General features: G+C 42.2%; 2 protein-coding genes across 4 annotated transcripts; both read right to left on the bottom strand.

Annotated features, from left to right (window-relative positions):
• Positions 1-4,754: 4,754 nt before the first annotated feature.
• gpr85 (G protein-coupled receptor 85) lies at positions 4,755-8,748 on the bottom strand. Of its 3 annotated transcripts, XM_061762601.1 has the most exons (3): positions 8,535-8,748; positions 6,345-7,657; positions 4,755-6,232 (listed from the first exon to the last, which is right to left on the bottom strand). In XM_061762601.1, exon 2 carries the CDS (start codon positions 7,478-7,480, stop codon positions 6,347-6,349), a length of 1,134 nt encoding a protein of 377 aa, XP_061618585.1. In that variant the 5' UTR covers positions 7,481-7,657; positions 8,535-8,748; the 3' UTR covers positions 4,755-6,232; positions 6,345-6,346. The 3 variants fall into 3 exon arrangements, with proteins under 3 accessions (XP_061618585.1, XP_061618584.1, XP_061618583.1); XM_061762600.1 differs by having other exon boundaries at positions 4,755-7,657; positions 8,269-8,744; XM_061762599.1 differs by having other exon boundaries at positions 4,755-7,657; positions 8,535-8,744.
• Positions 8,749-10,652: 1,904 nt separating this feature from the next.
• Positions 10,653-11,319, bottom strand: LOC133472103 (small integral membrane protein 30-like). The gene has a single exon (XM_061762460.1). It carries the CDS (start codon positions 11,235-11,237, stop codon positions 11,046-11,048), a length of 192 nt encoding a protein of 63 aa, XP_061618444.1. The 5' UTR covers positions 11,238-11,319; the 3' UTR covers positions 10,653-11,045.
• Positions 11,320-17,730: the final 6,411 nt, after the last annotated feature.

Genomic DNA, 17,730 nt, shown 5'->3' with positions numbered 1-17,730 from the left:
ATATGTAAACACTGTCCAACTTGTGTTCAATTTATGTCTAAAAGGGATTAGGTGGAAAGAAAAAAAAAATGCTTGTCGAAATTAATTTCCATGAAGTCTCTGTCATGTGTCGTCAAAGGTTGAGTAATTTTATTATTTTTTTAAATTAGATTTGTGTGTGTTATTTGTGATACCATCACAGATAGCACTGATTGTCCATAGAAAACAAACATATGATTTTAGTCAGCATATGCTAATATTATTAAACAAATTCAACACCAGGGTCACGGGATGGACTTTGTTCACCTCTGGATGTTTCTGTGTATTTTGTCTGCAGCATTTTAACATTGGCGCTGCTTCCTAAATCCCAGATTAGAGAGGACAAAAGATTTTGACACGCAAAAAATAAAAAATAAAATCCTCCACAGCATTGTGCATCAGGACTCTCATGGGTATCATGGGATGCTTTAATCTATCATGGGTAATCCTCATCGGTGGTGGGGTGGGATTACGCCCCACCGGTTGTATCTCTTCACATATTACAACTTTGTCGTAAATACTCGCCCGGCCACCAATCACATTTTTTCCCCAGCGCCATCACTTATCCTGAGATTTAGCAGCATCAAGGACATGTTTACTCCCCAGCCAGCACTGTGAGGATTTACCAGACCCAATGTAAGCAAATGCTACGACCCACTCATCAAAAACAACCCGCAGTGTGCATTTATGTAATTCTGTTGGCATAAAATACAAAAACATAAACAAAAACCAAAAAAAAAAAAAAAAACAGTGCACTCCTGGAAGGTTGGTATAAAGCTACTTGCACCAACTGTCCAAACAAAAAGCATCGGAGTTCCTCCATGCTGAGAGAAATAAACAAACATATGAGACTTCATCTCAAGCCTGCAACATTTTGCAAACAGCTACTTGGATGAGCTGGAATTTTGTACAGTTAAACCAGGGATTTTTTTTTCTTTTTTTTTTTTTTTTTCTCTCAACTGACGGGATGAAAATCGTATCCAAAATCAATAACATTTGTCCATACAGTGTTTTAGAGAGACACAATCGACCACAACTCCCGATGACCAAAGGCCTCCTCACGCATGTTGACATGAAAAGTCTACCCCAGTCGATAATCCCTGATTATCTAAGCGCCGAGTAACATTTGTTTTGGTTACCACGGCAACACCGGTCCTGCTTTTGTTCTAAGTGGACCGCAAATTGTACTATTTATGTACTATTTTTGACCAGGCAGAACCAAGAGTGTAATATGTTACATTAGATTGTGTCAACAAAACTCATCATAGCCTCAAAAATTGGATCAGTCCTCATCTTACTCCAGTCCTCATCTTACTCGGAGCCACTGTTATATTTTGAAGAAACACCAGTACTTTAATCATTTAAAGCACGGGTATTCTTTTTCTTTTCGCAGAAGGAGTGGGAGGTCTGAATCATTGGTATTCCAAACCCTGTTCGGTTTGTATAAGGTTGTCTGACAATCAATGATGCAGCGTTTTTTTTTTTTTCCTTTTCTTCCTCTTCTCCTTCATTCTTCCCAGATGCAATCAACCCCCAAAATGGTCATTACAATCTTTTTATTGGCCCTTCTGTCGTTGTGCATCTTTGCCTAATGTGATGTTGTCCTTCATTATCGTGGCTGCATATCAGCAGACAAAGCGTGAGGTGTTGGGCACATGTTCACATTCTGCACACTGAGCGAGGGTGAACATATTGAAACGAGCATTTTTTATGTAAACTTATGAGCACAACTGTACATATATGCAGTCATACATACCCCTGTCATATTGAAATGAAAGTTTAGGCTACACCTTTAAAAATCTCTAGGTGGCGGTGGCATATTGGAATGAAAGTGTACACCTTTCTCATAACCTCTAGATGGCGGCATACATTTATAAAATGTGAATGTTTTTTCCCCCCACTTTCCCCTATACCTATGTATAATGCGCACTATTGACTTTTGACAATTTTTGGGGGGACAAAAATGCACATTATACACAAGAAATTACGGCATATGCTTTATAATACAAATATGATATGATGTATGTCAACATGAAACAAAGCCTAAACATCAAATAGCGTAATCTCCGTGCCTCGTGTGACGCTAGTATGAGTGCTTGCATATAAATGAGCACTGAGTCTCGCTGCTATGTGTTTCTAAAATAAACTAAGCTAAATTAGCAAGAGCTAACGTTTTGGCTAAGACAGGTAATGTTTGTTTTTTTACAGCATTCAAAAACAGTTTACATAAAATTAAAACTTTCAGGATACACTTAATGAATCATTTTTATTAAATGAAAGATAAAATATTAACTGTGATGGGTTCCATTTTTTTCAAGTTATCAACTGTTTAATTTTGTTCAGTGTATGTATTTTAGATTGTACTGTTGTCACCACTCACTGCTAATTAGCAAGCTGCTTTAAACTGGAAATAATGCATCATAAACCGTAGCAGCATTAGCTAAAAATCCACTAGTTAGCATCAAGCTGTTATGGACTGTCACCACAACCTCACAAGCAGTTCTGCACAGCAAACACTGAATATATGTACAGGATGTCACAAAAAAAATCAAAGCAATGCCCTACGGATATTGAAAACCATGTTGTACTTCCATGGCCCCCTTATGCAATCCAAACAAATATGCCAAGCACGTACAAAAAAAGCCATTCTTTATCTCGTCAGCACCATTCCACTCCAGGCAGGCTTTCCACACAAAGGACAACTGCCCTTTTAATTATGCTTTGCGAGTACAGAACGCCATTAGATGTTACCCAGTCAACAGATGCTATTTTACTCAAATTATACATGATGAATAAAAAAGCCACGCATGTTTTTGGGGATGTGGGAGGAAACCGGAGTGCCTGGAGAAAACCCACACAGGCACGGGGAGAACATGAAAACTCCACACAGGCGGGGCCAGGGATTGAACCCCAGTCCTCAGAACTGTGAGGCAGACACTCTAACCAGTCGTCCACAGTGCCGCGACACTGAATTTGCACCAATGAATTTGTAGCAATTATCTAATCGCATTTTGATTTGTTATTTTGGTGTGATTGTACAGGAGATGTAATGATATGGTGGGGGGGGGGGGGTATAAGAACTGCACCGTGGTATAAGAAATGTTCACTTGACGCGGACAGGCTTGAATTAAACATTACAGTCTAGCACGAAAAGGAAGTCGGCCGTCGTCTCATTACAATGAGGAACAATATGCTCCACAACGTTCTTCTGCCTGTCATCTCCTCGAAGGAAGCGTGATGCTGTTGGGTGAAATGCTAATCCTTGATACGTTCCCGGTCCTACTTTAAAAGCAGACTCGCCCTAATGTCCTTCGAACAGCTCCCTTCCTCATGGTGCCCAGAAACAGGATATTCAAAACCCCACCATCAGCAACCCAGCCCATCTTGGCGCTCACTTAAACGGCAATAAAAGGCTTGCACATCATCTGCGTGGAACCATAGAATGAGCAATGTCTTAAACAAAACAGTAATTGCCAAACTCATAATGAGAATGGATCCCTAATAGGCGTTTCTCATCAGTGGAACCTGCAGCCTGCCGTGCAATTACCTGGAGTGTTTACAACCCCTTTTGCCATTATGTTCTTGTGGACTCGTGCATTCCGGCAAAAGAGCTTTACTTAATGAAATGCTTTTGGGGGGCAGGGAGGAAATACAAGTCAAATTAGCACCCCCAGAAAAATAACACTCACTTTAGGATAAAATGTACAGAAACGAACACAACAAAAACCTTAAAAGGTCCTGTTAATTTTACACACCACAGAGAAGAGTGTTGTGAACAAGCCCGCCAAATTTGAAGGAATAATAAAAAATGGGGGGGGGGGGGGGGGGGGGAATCGCAAAGTATACTGTATAAAATAAGGCTCTAAAATCATGAAAAATAGAGCTTGCCTTCCAGCTGTGGGCGCGTCCACTGAAGGCACAGGAAACACACCCCGTTCGACATTCACCTGTCAATCATATGTTCGGTTGTGCAGTATTGTGGCTGAATATTGATTCTTTCTCTCTTCAGAGGGGACCCACACACAACACCGAACGATCCTCTGACGTATCCGACAATCCCACTGTGGTCTCGTGAGCTGGCTAACTCGTTAGCTCGAGGGCTAGCGAACGTAATAAACAGTTAACTTTCCTTAAAATGTCTCTGTTATGTGGAGACACACACACACACGACAACACCGAGCGAGGTGGTAACGGATTACATGCCTGCAGCGCGTCTCGCTAGCTCGTTAGCTTGCTAGTTCGTTAGCTCGCGGCTACTAGCTACTGACTGTTAGCTGCTAGTAGCTGTTGGCGTTAAAACATCAATCACGCTTCACATTCGATGACAAGCAAATGTTGTCCCAAGGGATTCCATCATGAAAATGTTTTTTTTTTAATTATTGAAAAGCAGATGCAGTCTGAAATCACTCTCTCTAGTCTAGGGTGTTGACAAATTTCACATTTTCTCCTAACTTAAATACATTTTTATCAATCCATGTTTAAAATACACCTTTGTTTTTCATGTTCTCCTTCCCTTTAAAGCCCCTTTTTTTTGCACATGCTGACTCCACAAAGGAGATTCAAACCTGGTTCTCCTGACTTTGAGGCAGACATATTAACCACTATTCCACCGACCAGCCCGATAGTAATAAATCCAAGTTACAGAAACACATTATGACAAAAGACATAAGTAAATTGAGCATGTTTCCCCATATATATCATGGGTATCAAATGAACCATAGTGGGGGAAAAAAATGGAAACTTTCTTTTTTTTTATTATTATTATTTTTGGAAAAAAAAAAAAAGCAACAGGTTACACAGTTAACTTTCAGCAAAATGCAATCCTAACTGAAACCGTACTCACATTCGGGACTCCAAAAAGTAAATAAAAGACTCACATACTTACACACCATCTATAATTTACAAAAAGGAACAGAGTAATTGTTTTCAAAAAAAATGGCCACAAGAGATAGAGAAGAGAGAGAAAAAATAATTGAAAACAATCATTCGAGAGCAAATGTAGGGAAAGTAGAAACAAGACTGTGTGCCTTAAATGTCCCCCTTTTTTTTTGTCTTTTTCTTTTTTTTGTTTTGTGTTGTTTTGTTTTGACTTTTTTACAAATTGTGCAAGATATCATACTAAGGCTCTGGTCTTGAAGTGACTGTTTGATGCACTCTCACACGCACGCACGTGCTCACACACACAAACACAAACACACACACTCATTGCCTGTGCTCTGAGCACAGAAAACTGTTGCAGAGTAAAAAAAATCAAACAAATTAAAAAAAAAAAAAAAAAAGTGGACCAGCTTTTTAAAAAATCGACATGCACTTCATGTGATTCAAAATAAATAAATTCACCCTTGCATCCAAGGAAGGACACGGAGTGCATTGAATGAACCAAGATGACAATAGCATTGTAACCATTAAGGCAAGAACATCCGGAGTGGCATCGGTAACAATATGGTAGTGTTGAGGGTACATGGATATGATGACACATTTATCTTCAAATGTCTTTTTTTTTTTTTAAGCACACGTTTGTTCCCAAAAGCTTCTTTTCAAAGAAAAATCAGCATTTTCTTCCCCTCCCCGCTGTAAAAGGTGATAAGAAAATAACAATGGCAGACACTATTAAGGGACGTATCGAGAAAACTACGAGAAATCCATTCTAGTTGAAACGTCAAAAAATCACACGTCAGAAAAATCCTCCCGCCCCCATTTTAAGACCCCCATCCCACCCCTTGGTAAATGAAAAAAAAGTTACCACTTACATTACACTGGTGATGGTGTAATTCCAACACGTTTGCCTTACTTACAGCGATTTTTGTGTGTGTAGTCTGTTGCCAATTAAAGCATTCATCGTTTCGTTTGGAGAAAAAGGAGGGGAAAAGAGTGTTGTCTTTGCAACCAAAATCTTTACATCTTCTTTTTAGTAGTGCAACTCTGAAAAATGCAAAACATTTCCAGTGATTCCTTGAGAGGTATCATTTCTTTGTTGTATTCTTTTTTTCTCGTTTTCTTGTATTTCACACCTCACAGAATAATGCATCTTGAAAAAAATCCAAAGCGTTGTCGTTTTTATTTAATTTTTGCTTCTCTGCACGGGCATGGCCTTCCACGCGGTACGAAACAACAAGGGGCGATCAACACCGCCCTGTTGTACTCCTGCGGCCTCCTTTTTTTTCGGATGCGATCGCCAACAGTGATTGGAAAGGAGGGATGAGAAGAAGGAAAGCTAGCAGAGAGAGAGAGAGAGAGAAAGAGAGCTGTACATGAGGAAAAAGCCCAGATTGATGTGATCAATCGAGGGGGGAAAGTGAAGGTGAGGGGGGGGGGGCGGTAAAAACCTTCATATAACGCAGTAGGGTTCCCTCGGTAACCTGGATTTTCGGCAGTAGAGGAGCGTCGTGCTGAAGCAGCGCCGCAGCTCCCTGTTGGAGAAGATGCAGATGAACGGGTTGACCCCGGCCTGGGCAAAGCTCATCCATACGGCGGCCGTCAGGTAGCCGGCGGGCACCACGGTGCCCCTGGCGAACACCCGCCAGTAGCAGGCCACCAGATAAGGCCCCCAGAGCGCCAGGAAGAAAAAGGTCATGATGTAGAACATCCTACTAATCCTCTTCTCCGTTTTGAACTCGTCCAACACCAGGAGACGCCTGCGGCCCGCCGCGTTGCTGTTCTGCCGGATGCCCAGCAAAGTGGGCGGAGTCGGGCCCCGACCGAATCCGGCCAGCCAGTTGGCGGCCGCCTGCCCGCTGGCCCCGGGCCCGTGGAAGGTCCAGTTCTGGCTGACGGCGGGCACGAACTGGACCGGCTTCATTTTTCGCCGGTCGTGGACGAAGAAGATGAGCTTGAGGTAAACCAGCTGCGTGGCCAGGAGGATGAGTGCCAGGAGGAGCATGAAGCCCAGCGAGTCATTGGCCCGGAAGGAGCGGTGCTGGAAGGTGCACTGGTCCTCCTCCTGGATGAACGAGTACGTGCCCACGTCGAGCACGGGCGGGAACGCCATGGCCACCGACAGCGTCCACACCATGCAGATGACGGCCAGGCACGTCCAGAAGGTCAGCCTTTTGGTGTAGAAGCGGTGGTGAGCGATGGCCAGGTAGCGCGTGACGCTCACGCAGAAGAGCATGAACGCCGTGTGGAAACAGGAGAGCACGCCCAGGAAGGCGATCACCTTGCACGTCAGCGTGCCGTAGCTCCACGCCGAGCCATTCTTGACCGAGGTGAAAACGAAGGGGAAGCAGATGGCCGAGCGCAGGATGTCGGAGGCGCACAGGTCCAGCAGGAAGTAGTAAGGCGCTCGGTGCAGGCTCTTGTCTTTGACCAGCAGGATGGAGATCAGGAGGTTCCCGACCACGCCGACGCCGATGATGAAGCCCAGGGAGGTCAATTTGAGGAAGGTGGCGAGAGGAGAGACATTCTGCAAGATGGTGTGGTCCCCTGCATGGCTATAGTTCGCCATAGATGGAGGAGGGATCATAAAGATAAGCGGGGATAGCTTCAGCCTAGTATCATGATCTGGAGGAGGAGGCAGCGGCGGCGGCGGCGGGAGGAGGCATTAGATCCATTTGGCTGCGGCAGTGGGCTTTGAGGAGGATTCCGGGCATGTAGGCAACCTCTCCTCTAAGGCATCCTTTGTTCCTTTGTCTCATCACACCTAAAGAAAGCAAAATGAGGGGAAGAAAAAAAAAATCATCCGCCTATCATCCACTCATCCACCGCAATGTCTCCAACAGCACTGTCCCATTCTATTTAACTGTCTCACATTCATTTCGTTTAAACAGCCACACTTTTGTCTATTACATGCATCCTTTTTCCACTTCAGGTGAATGCACAATGAAGGAAATGCTTCAAAAGCGACCTTATTATTATTATTATTCATATTATTCACGCAAGAGCGTTTTAAAGCCCCCTCTTCCTCTCCAAATAAACTAAGATGCTCTCGATCACACCCTAGCTACAGCATGCACAGTAGACACAAGCTGGATTCAAAAAATCAAAAAATCAAACAGAAAATAAAAAGTCGCACGAAGCATTCGTGTTTTTGTTCCCTTTTTACCTGCGTTTGTGTTGACACGCATATATCTTGCTTAATTACCCAAATCAACCTGCGCATATTTCACACAATTTGCACAAAAATGCTCGAGAAAAGCATCACTGGCATCAACAAAAACACACCAAGCACGTCTGTTGTCTCATAATTGCGTATTTCTATGTACGTACGGTGTTTTCAATAACAATGTTGCGTTTGTCGAGCGGTGTACTTACGGTTTATTTATATTGAAAAAACAAACAAAACAAAACAAAAAAACCCCCCCCCAAAAAAAAAAAAGCCTCCTTCGATTGTCAAATGAAGCAACGCAGCAGTAGCGGACGATGAAGCAATCCCAGTGTTTTGTCACTGCTTAGATCAAATACAACAGCGTCGACGAGACCAGAATCATGTCAAAATCTTCCAAGGAGGGAAAAAAAAAAATGCAGAAAAAAGAAATAAATAAAAGAGGGCGATCACAGGCGATCGATCCAAACCGTACCTGTTGGTAAGGGTCCGTTTTCACATCCACTGGAGATTATTTCGTCGTGTTTTTTGCCCCACGCTGGTTTAAAAAAAAAAAAAAAAAAAAAAATCCCGATTGTTGCCTGCTCCCCTTTTTTCCACCACGGCGAATATCATACAGTAAACGGGGAGCAGTGCGCATGCGCCCTGCATCCCTATTTGTGATCCAAGACGCGTCCTGTCTCTTGTTGCAGCAGCAGCAGCTCTCATCCACTACACTGTGGCTCTGCTGCCCTGTACAAACCATTGCACATGCCACTGCTTAAATATTACATTGCCATGCATACTGGACACTGATTCGGGCGTCAAAACAACACATACCCGCAGTATATTCAATTTTAAAAAAGCTGCATTATCCAGTTTATCTTTGGTTAGTGTTTGTAATGAAGGTACAGATATCTACCTGTTAATAATCAGACAATTCACTTTCTTTTTTTTTTTTTTTTACAGTCAATTGATAGCAAAAAAAACAAAAGTTTATTTACATCTCTAAAATGATCAAATATACTGTCATTATTGAGCAAATGTTCTTATTTACTATTCTACTGGTATTCAATATAGTAAATACATATTATTAAGAAAGCATTTTTCACAGAGAGGATTCAAAGTGCTTTAAAAAAATACACACACATCATACAGTTAATTAATATGTTACCCATAAATATCATCACATAGTTCATCGATAAATATAAACGGTAACATGTATTTAAATCAAAGTATTATATATACAGTATATACAAACAGTGTTGGGAAGAATGCTTTGCAGTTACCCATTATTTTGGAATCAATCACATATTTGTTCTTTACACAAATAATGAACTGACATAAAAACATGATAAAACATAAATGCATAATCAAAAATGTTTGCATTATACATATATTTATACATATACACCATGTGGAGAACACGATACCATGTTAACCTAATGGCAAAAGTGCATAATTTAGACAATATCACTTCATATGACAAACCAGATCAGCGAATGTTCCATAAAAAAGTCCAAAATTAAAAATATAAAACTGTTCAAAAGTCAATATTCTTTTATATATATAATATATATATATATGTTCAAAAGTGTAACGATGAGCCTTTCAAAATCTCAAACTAATCCATTGCACCACAAGATGGCGCTTCAAGGCCATATTTGGAAAAGTAAGTCATGTTTGAGACGACAGCAGAATGGCACATGACCAGAAAGAGCCAATCACAAGCGATGTTTCAAATGTCACAAAATTTGTAATGGAAATTTCCAAAAGCAGCTACACTTACACAATTTCTCCAAGTAATGTAACGGACTACAATTACATAGATTTTATAATTAAATGACATGATCTCATTACATGTTACTCCCCAACACTGTATAGATATACACACAGTATTTATCCACAAAAAAGGTGAAAAATGGTAAAATTATATTGACGTTACTGCTATTAAGAGCGACACTAAATATGGTACAATAGTGTTGGTAGCTGTGGCACTTATGTGGGTTAAGTGAGGCCGACAAGTTCACTTGAGGTAGAAGGCATCCCATGTACGGCAAATGCATAATTGACAAGCACTTTGCTCACTGTTGTTCAGTCGTCCTTGGGAGCATGACAAATTCATAGAATTGGGTTTTCTCAAGCATGCGGCAGTCATGTCGCAAGCGTGTAGGACAATGTGCTTTTTCTTTGTACCTCGACTGTGAAACGTGTTACTGTTGGCGGGGCGATGGCATTTTTCAATGGACTTTCTTCATTCGCATTTTATGACATGCAAGTTCTTCAGGGTGGCACGCTGAATCTCAATCCCGTCCTTCTTATGTAGAGTTTGCATCTTTTTCCAGCTTCCTCCTGCATCCCCCCCCCCCCCAAAAAAAAATAAACATTTATGTTGGGTTAATTGAAGACTAAACTGTCCATAGGTTGTGAATGTGAGTGCTTGCCTTATATCTTCCTCTCTAATATCTTCAATGACCTTCCTCACCATATTTCTTACCATTTTATGCTATGATATTGATTGCTACATTCAAAAGTTTGCATTTTCATTTGACATGAACTCCAAATCAGGTAACTTTGGAAACAATCACCGCAACGTTGTTTAGTCAGAACGCCATGTTTTTGAATGTTTTTATTTTGACCGGACTAGTGATAGTCCTCACAATTGGCCAAGCATTTAGCAACGGAGATGAGGAAAATATAAAATAAACATCTTGAGCAGAATACATGTATTTATATAGAAGCAACGACAGTGATTGTCCCCTTTTTAAACAGCAGCGCAGCTTGTTATTAAGTCCTACTTCCGGACTTACGCTTCTTCTCCGCGACGTGTTTCCGGTCACGTGCTCACTACCGTTCATGAGTTTATCTGTCAGTTTCAGCCAAACATTGTCCCAAAACATCCACAAAGGACGGAGGTTATAGTCGCATATATGTATAAAGTATTCCCAGCAATGTGTTGACTGGTAAAGAGAAAGGACAAGCGTAGGAGCACGCGGTCGCTCTTTCCTCAAAGCAGTCTGTTCCGCTTCCGTGCGTACCAGCCCAGGCAGGCGCAGAACCCCACCATGGCGACGACAGTTCCCAGCAGCAGAGCCACCGCGTCGCCCGCATCGTACGCGGCCGCGGGGGGGATCGTCTGGAGGAAGGTCAGGCTGCTAAGCACCGCCGCAACGCGTGGAAGTTGCTGCTTGGGAGTCATGTTTCGAGCTCTCGAGTTGCTGCGACGTCTGCTTCCGGGAAAGCTGCCGTGCGTGCAGCGTCAAAGAAGGGGTGGGACTTCCGGTAGGAGTCAGCCAATAGCAATGTAGCATTTCTGTAACACGCTTTAATGAATGCCTAAAATGAATACTATATATTTAGACAATCCTGGACTGCAAATAGTAATATAACTGTAAATCAGTGCGATATAGTACACGTGTAACTGAACTGTTGATATCTGTACCTCCAGTTTGACTTTAATTCATCTCAATTCAAGAACTCGACATGTCCCATTTCAGACATTTTAAATAAAGTTATAACCAGGCGAAATGACGTTGCAGGTGTCTGCAACTGGAATTGCACACTGAAAAAAAAAGCACTTCGTTTTCGGTTGCACGCGAATAAAATATGGTAAACTGACATAATTTTCACCTCTTTCTCTCAAAAATAATCATGAAATAATGTTAGTTCAACGCATTTTAATCATGTGCAACCAATGTACATGTTGGAATTAAATTATTTCATAGGACTTTTTTTTTTTCAGTGCAGATATCTACAATTCAGTTGCAGATAACCGTAATTCATTTGCAACTGAATTGGAGAGCTGAATTGTACTCGCTGTAATGACAAACCCTACACATGTGAATGGCAACAAGGACAATTGACGTTGCAGATTATCTGTGATCCAGATTTGACTTGGCAAAACTGAATTATAGATATTTCTATCTGTCGTTTTGACCAGTCACAATTATGTTGCGGATATCTTGAATGAAAATGTCAACTGTTCAAAATGTAATGTACAACTGCTCAGAATGACGTTGTTAATTCCCGATAGTCAAGCTTTTCAATGTTAAAAGTGCTCGCAGTGTAATTATGTGTTCATTTCGGAGGCAGAGAGAGCTAGTTTTGGAGGTGGATGCTTGACAAGCATGCATGCTGTCTGATTCTTCCAATGCTAATCAGTTCATTGTTTAAATGTGACTTTGAAGACAATTTCACGCAGTGACTCATCAGTGCTTGAAGTCATTGTGTTGCACAGCAGAGTCGTAACCGTCCATCTGGGTGTGTTTACTTCAAGAGCAACTATGTTGTCATTAAATCCCTCAAATTTAATGAGGGCGTCTGGTGGGACTGTAACCCTGCGTAGGGCAATATTGTGCAGCTGTTGTCTACCGTCCATTTCACGAGAAATTGTCAATTGTCTTGCACGAACAAGGTCGTAATATTTGTAATTATGGCGTGTGCGGACATACCTCCATTCATCACAGAATACACTTACCTCTCCTTGCATCGCATTCCAAGTGTGATGGTTCAGCCATTTTTTTTTTTTTTTTTTTTTTTCCATTTCATTTAGGCCGCCCCGCTCTCACGGTGGAGCGTTTCCAAAACTGATGGGCGCCCGCGGAGTCGACCTAAACGAGCGTTTACTCAAGGTGATCAAGTTTTCTTCAGATGCACTCTGATGCGTACCCTGCATCAAGTTTAGCTGACAGCAAAGTGCATCACAGCGACTTACGCCCATGTGTGTGTGTGTGTGTGTGTGCACAATATATGCAACGGGAGATTGATAGCTCATCACATTTCATTTCATAGTGTAAATGTCACCCCTGTGCCTTGCTATGATGAACACAATCATGTGGTCGGTTTATCATCTGCACTGCACAGTTCTATGGAATTGCGCAACACACACACACCCATCCAAAGGTCACAGGTAAAAAAATAAAAAATAAATGGAAAGCAATTTCACTTTTACAGATAGGATGCGAGATGCCTTTTTTCTTCTTTGCGTATGTGGGCTTTGTGTATGTGCTGCGGTGGCTATCGCGCCACACTATACATACAGTTGCTTGATATTTTCAGCGTTGCCTAGACCGTATTATTTCCGTAAATAGGATAAGATAGATGTTAACCTCACCGGTGGTACTAAAAGCCCTCGTTTCGCCTGCGCTGTGATTTCAAGCGCTTTACCACGAGTGTGCTCGTCGTCCTTTTCATTTAGCCTGTCAATCGTGTATGAATCGTGTAGTATGAGGAAACTTTTGGGTGGAAGTGAAATCTTTCGAAAGGAGAACCCGCAGTGGATTTGGACTCTTAGGGCAAAGGGCAACTTTGTGTCATGTACTGTAACTCTATATATGATGTAAACAACCTATTAAGTAACTATCTGGGCCATTTTTGTCGGGGATGGCCCATTGGCTTTTGTCTTTTCTTGAGCTTCCACAGACCCATCAAGGACAAGTCCTGAACATTTGGATAATGCCAGACAGTGCATCGAAAGCACGTATAATAAGTAGATGATGCCCTTTTCTCTGTGCAGTGTCTGAGGCCAAAGACTGCTCCACGACGTCAGTTCCATTTAACTAGGAAGTTGTACCAGTGCATTCTCTGCAATTGAGCCGTCAGCTGCTGCCAGTCAGGAGAAATTAACGAGGCCGCTGATTGCACTGTTGGTAATTACAGATTGCAGCAGGAGGTGCGCTGTCAAGCCTTGGAGATATTTTCGAGCTTGCGTCCATATTTTCTTCCCCTCAGCCAGGTCAAGGAATTCTCAGCAGAGGACGCTCTCTCTGCTGGCCACACAGTGGATACAGATAAGAGTTACCTCTTGCAAATTAGTCCTACATTGTGCCAGAAGTTGTGTAAAACCATCACGACAGAAGCCAAGTCGGCTCTCGCGTCCCGCCAGCTGACCGATCGCACATACCAATGAGCCGGCATCAATCCAATTTAGAGGAAAGTGTAGGGAAAAGAGCCAAGTCCCCTGTTCTCCTAGCATGCATAAAAACACAATTGATCTTCTTTATGCGAAAAACTTAGTGCCCAATGGAGAACGCTTGACTTTGTCATGACAGTCAGCTCCCATTCGAAGTGACAACAGGCATGATTATTTGTTTTAGCAATAGGGTTTACTATAGTTAGAGGGAGAAAGTGTAAGAGTTTATGGTTAGGGACTCTCTCCATTGCCCCAGTTGATGGGAAAAGGGAGGTTTAGGTTCTCTATGTCCCGGAATACAAGGCAGATATGAGGAAGAGTGTCCTTAGATGGGAAGATTTGGGTTTGAGGTATTTGAGCCCCAACCTCCAACAAAACCCCATCCCCAAATCCATTTCAAGTAGCAGAATTGCGGTGATTACCTGGAAATATGTATTGACTCAAGGCCGAGAGAGGTTTAGGGTTAAGTAAACCGAACCCAACCTTGAACTAATCCCCAAATCCACGGTAGATCACTGGAGCAATACCCCCAGGAAAAATTGTCATCAGGCATAGCCTTAGGGTTGGGGTAACGGAGACAAAATGTCAACCAATCCCAACCTCAAATCCAGAAAAGGGATTGTTGTCGTTACCAGGGAAGTCGTTCAGATTTCTGGTTCGACTGGCTGTACCCACAACCTTCTACTTAGCCCCTACTTCAAATCCATGGGAATAGTAACTCCAGTCTTTACCTTGGAAGATCTGTCACCCTTGGGCATTGGCCTTAGGGTTGGACCAACCGTGAACCAATCCCCAACTCTGAAAGTTTTTTCTTTTGGAGGTTTCTAGGTCAAGTGGCTTTGGCAACTGATACCTAAAACCAGCTGGCGTAAGGGCTAATCTGGTTTCCTACCAGTAAGATTTTTCATCTTGGGTCACGGTGAGTTTTAGGGTCTCCACTGAAATCTATTGTCCATTTGATCATTAGTAGAAGCACTATGTCAGTTTCAAATAATGTCCTGTTTTTTAATAAAGGGAAGGGAATTAAAGAATGTTTTTTTAAAATCTGATTCATCGATTAATAGAAAGAATAATCAACACATTCAACTAATCATGACCCTAATCATTCTAAAAATCCATTCTACAGACCTTATTGTGCATATGGAAGCATAGCTTGAGTTGAAATGAGTTTGTTTACATTTACAGTCTATAAATTGACACAACATTCTGAGGCGCGCTTTCAATGCACGTAATGGTTGTCGACTTTGCTCCCAACAAGTCGTGGCAGTAGACAAAGCCGACTGCTGCAACCGTAGCGCTCTTTCCTGAAAATGAAAAAAAAACATTGATTGAGGGTCACTGCCTTGCGTTAACGAGTCTCACTGAGAGATTACATAATTGTTCCTCCGTCGGACGCACTGGTCTTGTGCAGTCGTCTGGGTGTGTGTGTTTTGTGTTAATTCATGTGCGTGCTAATGCGCTCGCTTGGGGATGTGTGGACATGGTCTGGCTCAAGACGCTGCTGCATAAGGTCGCCTCAGATGTCCAACGACAACAACATCAGCAAATCACGGCTCTTACCTTTTTTGTGTGTGCGTGGTCTGTTGCCTTGACAATTCTGATCTTTGCAGTCGGAGCATTGATTAGGCATGCAATTTACTAACCTTTTAAATCATTTTTGTTTTTCAATTAGAGTGGCGTTCTGCGCAATAAAAACAAGTCAGGGAGGGGCTGTTTTTGTTTTGTTCACGCAGAGGAAGAGTGGATTGGAAACAAGTCCTCGGCATTAACCTCTCTGCCTAAATTATTTGTCTTAACACAGCTGCTGCTGCGTCGCTCTTATTGTATGTTTTTTTGTTCTTTTTTTTTTTTTTTAACTTATGGCAGCGCTGGAAATGATTGCTATTACTCGGCGGAAAATTGCTTTAAGCTCAATTGAGACTGGAGCACTTTGCAGATTTGTAATTGGAAAAGCTGTGGTGAAAATTGAATAGAAAAGGGAAGAAAAGTTATTAAACGTGGCCGAGCTTCAGTGAGTTATCGCGGAAAAGCAGCCTTGGCTCGTTTGGGTATCAGACAGCGTGAATGCATACAACCTTGGGATGTTTGCGTCAAAATCACCAGATTGTATTTCTGCACAATAAAAGCACAAATAACAATAATGATATGTATTTCCTTCTTTCGGCTCGCACGCCAAGCTATGCAGAGAACGTTCTTCACCAACAGCTGTTGACCACAGCCCCCCCCCCCCCCCCCCACCGCTACTCTTTTCCTTCCCTCATCCCCCCTTCCCATCTGACCTGAGAGACTTGTGAGAGCCGCCGGCGCTCGGGCAGTGTCAGCACACACACACATTCAAGCATGTTTTTCTTTTTTTTAATTCCCAGCGTGAGGGGGGATATCGGCCTGCCTGAATGTTACTGAGACCCGGAGGACGACATGCGCACACAATCTCTCTCTCTCTTTCTCTATCACACACATAGCAGTAGCCAATGGAGGAGGACTCAACCTTGAAAACCCCCCACGTTCCCCTTGGGGGGTTTCCCTAAATGGCCCGTTCATTCACTCATTGCTTTCTCTGCGTAGAGGGGGGGGGGGGGGGGGGGAAGCAACGTTTGTTCACGAGCCATTTAGTCTGCCATGTTGGCCGTTCGTGATGGTGAGAGAGTGAGTGAGGTCAGGCTTTGTGTTTCCCTTTTAGTCCTCGTGATCATTATTGATAACCCCAGCCATTTCCTGACTAACCAATATTGGTCTCTATTTTTGCTGATAAGACAAACCAGTACGATCAAATCTTTTTCGAGTCGATTATCCTATAGATATTTTGTTGAGCATTCGCCACCCCCACCCAAAAAAAAATTAAAATAAAAAAATAAAATAATAATATATATATATATATTCATTCATGAATTTTAGTTTTTTTTTTTTAAACTACTAACATGCATTTTATTCTCATTTTTGAGGGTGGGACTTCTATCCTTAAACTGCATATGTTGGTACTGATGGTATAATGATGTATGGTATAATCTATACCGAATTTGAGGCAACAAAATCAGCCATTACTAAATGGTTAGCATTCGTGATTAGCATTAGCGTGCCAGCGATTACCACTTTATTGTTAAAAAAAAAAAAACGCTAACTACCATTCAGCTCATTCATAAATCATGTTATATGTACATGACCCATCTAAAAGTGTCTTAAAAATCACTTACAGGTGCTCCTCTGTCGTTTTTGGCTAAGTTTATCAGTGACCCATCACTGCGTCCATCTGCAATAAATGTCCGTGTGAAGCATTGGTGGTGCAAACATGGTTCCAGACGTAACCATTTTTTTTTCTTTTTGGTCCTAGCACAGCTTCGTGGCAGACATTCTGCATCAAACTATTTTTCGAAGTCGACTTAGCCGAGTTATTTATTTATTTATCTTTCACAGCCCTAGGTACAACTGCAGTCTTGTGAATAAACCAATATGGACATAGATAACTTCCCATTGGCTCACCACCTGTGGGAGGGGCCATAGGGGTCGGGTGCAGTGCGAGCTGGGCGGTGGCCGAAGGCCGGGACCTTGGCGATCTGATCCCCGGCTACAGAAGCTGGCTCTTGGAGCGCGATTTCAATGCTCACGTGGACATAGATAAAAGATGGCTGCAAATAGAACAATTGGCTACATTTATTTATTTATTTATTTATTTATTTACATCAACCCATTGTTACCACTGCAAGCAAATTGTGCTTGAATATATAGGATGACCAAAAGGGTACTGGCGTTACAGCAAGCTAGTAAATGCCAATAACAGCCTTGT

This window comes from Phyllopteryx taeniolatus, chromosome 22, assembly GCF_024500385.1.
Source record: "Phyllopteryx taeniolatus isolate TA_2022b chromosome 22, UOR_Ptae_1.2, whole genome shotgun sequence".
Taxonomy (NCBI): Eukaryota; Metazoa; Chordata; class Actinopteri; order Syngnathiformes; family Syngnathidae; genus Phyllopteryx; species Phyllopteryx taeniolatus.
The sequence above is the reverse complement of the archived record's forward strand: the minus strand, read 5'-3'. Positions and strand labels throughout refer to the sequence as shown.

Coding starts and splice junctions, on each gene's coding strand:
- LOC133472103 (XM_061762460.1), bottom strand. CDS start 11,237: ATGACTCCCAAGCAGCAACTTCCACGCGTTGCGGCGGTGCTTAGCAGC.
- gpr85 (XM_061762601.1), bottom strand. CDS start 7,480: ATGATCCCTCCTCCATCTATGGCGAACTATAGCCATGCAGGGGACCAC.